General features: G+C 39.8%; 1 protein-coding gene across 1 annotated transcript; it reads left to right on the top strand.

The window, feature by feature from the left end:
* Window positions 1-433: 433 nt before the first annotated feature.
* Window positions 434-985, top strand: LOC123939764 (keratin-associated protein 26-1). The gene has a single exon (XM_046001592.1). The coding sequence runs from the start codon at window positions 434-436 to the stop codon at window positions 983-985; it is 552 nt and encodes a 183-aa protein (XP_045857548.1).
* The last annotated feature ends 4,426 nt before the right edge of the window (window positions 986-5,411 follow it).

Below are 5,411 nucleotides of genomic sequence, written 5' to 3'. Positions count from 1 at the left end.
TTTGTCATTATTTCAAAGAATTTTGCTACAATTTTCTTTTTCTCCTCCGAAGAGTTTTGCTACAACTTCAAAAGGCAATTCCAAGAGAGGCATTCTAAGAATGTTTATGCAGTGGTGGTTATGCTTGGATTACGTGAATGAACCTTCAAACATGTCTGTTTTCATTGGATAATTTAAGAAAGAGAGAGCCTATTAAAATTCAGTCACACTTCCTTGTAGATATACTCAATCAATGGAAATAACATCCAGGTTTATGGGACACGGGAGCACCACTTCCGGGGCTATAATGGAGAGTTTCTGATGCAGCTTCCCACAAGGAGGAAGAGTCTGTATACACAGTCACCACCTTCAGGGATATATAAGGGATCGAGCCAAATGAGGGGAGATACTCGCTTCTTCTCATTCAACTGCAACCTGCTTTTGAAACCTCACTATGTCTTGCCACAACTGCCCCGTGAACTACAGCTTGGGATCCCTCAGAAATCCCTGCCATATTCCTCTCAGCTCCTCTATTGCCCTCTGCTCTCCAGGTGTGAGCTGTGGTGATGTCCTCTGCTTGCCTAGTAACTGTCAAGACCATCATCGGCCTCTGGACAACTGCCAAGAGAATTGCAGTGAACCAACTAACTGCCAGCCAGCCCACTGTGAGCCCAGCAACTATGAAACGTCTTGCTGCCCTCCTACTACGTACTACGTGTCCAGACCCTGCCAAGGACCCACTTTTCTTCCTGCTGCTTCTTACATCTCTGGTTCCTGCCTCCCCGTATCCTATAGACCTCTGAGCTATGTGTCCAGCAGCAGCCGACCTCTGAGCCTCCTCACCTATGGATGCCGCCCCTTGGGTTGTTTGCCCTGTGGTCCTCAACCACTGAGTATGGTGCCTAGCAGCCTCAGACCTCTGCGTCCTTTGTTCACTGGATGCCAGCCTCTGAGCCATGTGTTCAGTACATGCCCTGGATCTTGCTCTGCGCTGGGAGGCCGGTAGCTTCCTTGTTCCAGTCAATAATCCCGCCAAGGATTCAGGACAAAAATTCAAATTCTATGGACTTGTGCTTCTTTTCTTGTAGTGCCTTTTCTTGCTCTTACTCTGCCTGATGTAACTCAAGCTGCTCATTTCCTATTGTTATCTCTTTTTTATCTCTGCTTGGCATAAAACTATTTGATTTACCATGCTGTTCAATGTTACTCAGGTGTGGGAAGAATTGATTTGATTCATGCTGCAATAAATGAGATTAAGTCAAAATTAAGAATCTGGGTCTTTAGTTTGTCTTTCATTATTTCATTTGAACACAGATATGACCAACATCAACTGCTTGCAAGATAAGTGAATAGGACATGGGATATGCAGCCATATGTCCTTATCTCACAGTAGCGTAGTAGCTTAAACTTCTTTCTAGATCTCTGATCCTAGGTATTTAAGAGACCCAAAAAGCCCTTGGTGGAAGTGACTTTGAGAAGGCAAGATGAGGAACATTTTCCTTGTCTCTCTCATCCAGTGAACATACTTCCACCAAAACCCCCTTTTCTTTCTTTCTTTTTTTTTTTTTTTTGGCAATTTTATTTATTTTTTTTCAGTGTTCCAAGATTCATTGTTTATGCATCAGACCCAGTACTCCATACAATACGTGCTATCCTTAATACCCACCACCAGGCTCACCAACCCCCCACTCCCCTCTCCTCCAAAACCCTCAGTTTGTTTCTCAGAGTCCACAGTCTCTCATGATTTGTCTCCCCTCTGATTTCCCCCAAATCACTTCTCTCCAACTCCCAATGTCCTCCATGTTATTCCTTATGCTCCACAAGTAAGTGAAATCATATGATAATTGACTCTGCTTGACTTATTTCACTCAGCAAAATCTCCTCCAGTCCCATCCATGTTGATATAAAAGTTGGGTATTCATCCTTTCTGATGGAGGCATAATACTCCATCGTATATATGGACCACATCTTCTTTATCCTTTTGTCTGTCGAAAGGCATCTTGGTTCTTTCCACAGTTTGGTGACTGTGGCCATTGCTGCTATGAACATCGGGGTATAGATGCCCTTCTGTTCACTACATCTGTAACTTAGGAGTAAATATCCAGTAGTGCAATTAATTGCAGGTTCATAGGGAAACTCTATTTTTAATTTCTTAAGGAATCTCCCCACTGTTTTCCAAAGTGGCTGCACCAACATGCATTCCCACCAGCAGGGTAAGAGGTTTCCCCTTTCTCCACTTCCTCTCAAACACGTGTTGTTTACTGTCTTGTTAATTTTGGCCATTCTAACTGGTGTCAGGTGGTATTGCAAACTGAGCCATGTTTCCCTCCTGTGTAAGCTTTTGATGACTTCCCATGCTCTATTCCTATATAATAAAAATGCAAATCCCTGACCATGACATCTGTTTTCCATCATTGTCTTCCTCTGTTCCACCTCTCCAGGTTCACCCCCTTCACAATGTTGCCAACACGAAGCTCCTGCAATTCTGACTTACAGTAAGCACATAGGTCCTTGAACATGTGGCATTTTATAATTATCTACCATTTTGCATGTGTCATCATCGAGGTCAGCATGCAACTTCTGATCAACATACCTTGAAAATTTGTCCTCAGTTTTAAAAACATACTTCAACTTCATTTAGTAATTGCAGATTTCTTCAGCAACTACTTTATTCCCTATGTCTTAACCTGTGTTGTGCCAGACACAGATACAGAACTAGACAAGATCAACCCGAACTATTTCCGTATTTACCAGCACCCACATACTCTGGGACATATCTATATTAAAGATACAATTTTCCCTCATTCAATGTGAAATATGTAGGGGTATATATTTTCCAAACTAAAATAAAACTAAATTGTAAAAGCATGATGTTAACATTTCTGAAGAACTGAAATATCTAGAAATTGTCAGCATGCAAGAAAGACAATGATCTCCAGGAGCTGAGTAGTAGTTGTTCCCTTTAGAGAAGGCGTATGCCTCTGGTTCTCAGAATCCATCTTTCCTTGCAGGCTTTCTGACACGGAAGCAGAATGCTGGTTCCTCCTATATTCATGTTCATGCTGCTGTTGTGAAATCCATTCTAGTTCATTCTTTTATCTCACTTTTCTGTCTCTCCTAGATGTTTTGAATTTGTGATATCTGCACCATTTATACACATATTTAAAGATTTTACTTTTTTGTCAGAGAAAGATAGAGAGAGCACAAGCAGGGGAGTGGCAGGCAGAGGGAGAGAGAGAAGCAAGCCCTCTGCTGAGCAAGGAGCCTAATGTGAGACTCCATCCCAGGACCATGGGATCCTGACCTGAGCGGAAGGCAGTTGCTTAACTGACTGAGCGACCCAGGTGTCCTTCTGCACTCTGTATTCTGCAGTCTTTCACAACCCTTTCCTCACCCCTTACCCTAAGAGTAAATCACACTGTGACTTACCCTACTTTTATCTCAGACATATTGTTGATTCTGTTGTTGATGTTGTTGGACTGTTTATTTTATTTTATTTTTTATTTTTTATTTATTTATTTTTTTTAATTTGAGAGAGAGAGATCACAAGGCAGAGAGGCAGGCAGAGAGAGAGGGGGAAGCAGACCCCCTGCTGAGCAGAGATCCCCATGTGGGGCTCAATCCCAGGATCCTGAGATCATGACCTGAGCCAAAGGCAGAGGCTTAACCCTCTGAGCCACCCAGGCGCCCCTGGACTGTTTATTTTAAAAGTAATTTAAAGTAGAACTGTAGTTGAAATTTAACATACTAATTTGTGTGCAAATCATTGTTCCACAGAGGAAGCCATTCTACTGACTTCTAACCCATATATTAGTTTTGCCTGCTCTTGAACTTTGAAATGAAATTATACAGTATCTAACCATTTATTTCTGGGTTCTTTTATTAAATACCGTGTTTATGAGATTCTTCCATGCTGCTTTATATATACCAGAAGTCTGCTTATTTTTCTTGATACATAATTATTCAAGGTGGTAAAACACCAACATTTATTTAATCATTTGGCCATTGATGATCATATGGGTTGTTTCCAGTTTAGGTTAGGAACAATGTACAGAATACTCTCTTCTTTTGCTATACATATAGAGGTATTTCTATTGGGTAATATATTTAAGAGTGGATTTGATCAATTGTATGGGATGTGCCCATTCAGCTTTATCCAATGCCATGACAGAGTGATGCCCTACAGTCATACCAATACTGACATCCACTGAGTATGAGGATTTCATTTGTTCTGCATCCTCATCAACATTTGCGATTGTCAGTATTTTTATGTTTAGCTAGTCAAGGGAGTATGTAGTTATGAAAAATGTTGGTTTTATTTGGAATTTGGAATTCCCCTGATGACTCATCAGACTGAGAACATTTTTTAATGCTTCTTTGCTATTTAAATAATCTTTCTTTTCCTTCTTTTTTTTTTTTTTTTTTTTGTAAAGTAACCATTCATGTTCTTTGCTGATGTTTTTAATTAGCACATCTGTTTTCAGAATGGGAAGTTTCTTTATGTAGTGTCTACATTAGTTCTTTGTTGGGTAGATATAGTTTGAATATCTTCTTCCACATCCCCGCTTATCTTTTTACCCTCTTAATGTCTTTAGATTAAAAATAGAAGCTCCTTATTTTAAGTTAATCCAATGTATCGGTCTTTTATTTATAGTTAGTATTTTTTTGTTTCCTTTTTAGGAAATCTTTGTTTACCCCCAAATTAATGAGGATACTACATGGTAACTTCAGAAACTTTTTTGTTTTGTTTTGTTTTGCCTTCAACATTTGTATATACCATCAGTGTAAAATCGATGTGTATGTGTGTGTGTGTGTGTGTGTGTTGTGTAGAAGAGTCCAAAATTCCAGTTGAACCACCACTATTACCTCAAAAATCCTCCCTTTCTTACTGCACTGAGTTCAGTGCCTTCTTTTTCATAAATCAAGTCTCTATATGGATGTGTCTATAACTAGTCTCTATTCTGTTCTATTCACCACTTGTTCTTACATCAATATGATGCTCAATTTTTCCTTGTTTTATTTGCATTTCTGAACTCTTGACTTCAAGTCCTTTCAAGGCTGCCTTTGTATCAATAATAACTAAGCTCTTTGAAAATGTTTGTCGTTTTGAACTTAAATAAGTTACATTTTGGTGAGATGATTGTGGAAGCTAGGGAAAGAGGTATTTAAATTTAGGAGAGTACTGATGAGAACTTGCACACATTGGGTTTTTTTTTTTTTTCTTTTGGCATTTTAGTCTGGGCTATCTTTCTTAAGGTTGGTTGAAAACAGGTATTCACTTCTCATAACCCCATAGTGCAGAATTCAGACAGCAGGAATTTAAGGGAGTGTGAGCCAGCATGAATCTAAGTACCTCTAGACAACCACCGTTTTGGGGATCCCCCCCACCCAATTCATGTGTTTTATCTCCAGGAACCCCACCAGTTTCTCAT

This window comes from Meles meles, chromosome 4 (assembly GCF_922984935.1).
Source record: "Meles meles chromosome 4, mMelMel3.1 paternal haplotype, whole genome shotgun sequence".
NCBI lineage: Eukaryota > Metazoa > Chordata > Mammalia > Carnivora > Mustelidae > Meles > Meles meles.
Note: the sequence above shows the minus strand (reverse complement) of the source record. Positions and strands in the feature narration are given on the sequence as shown.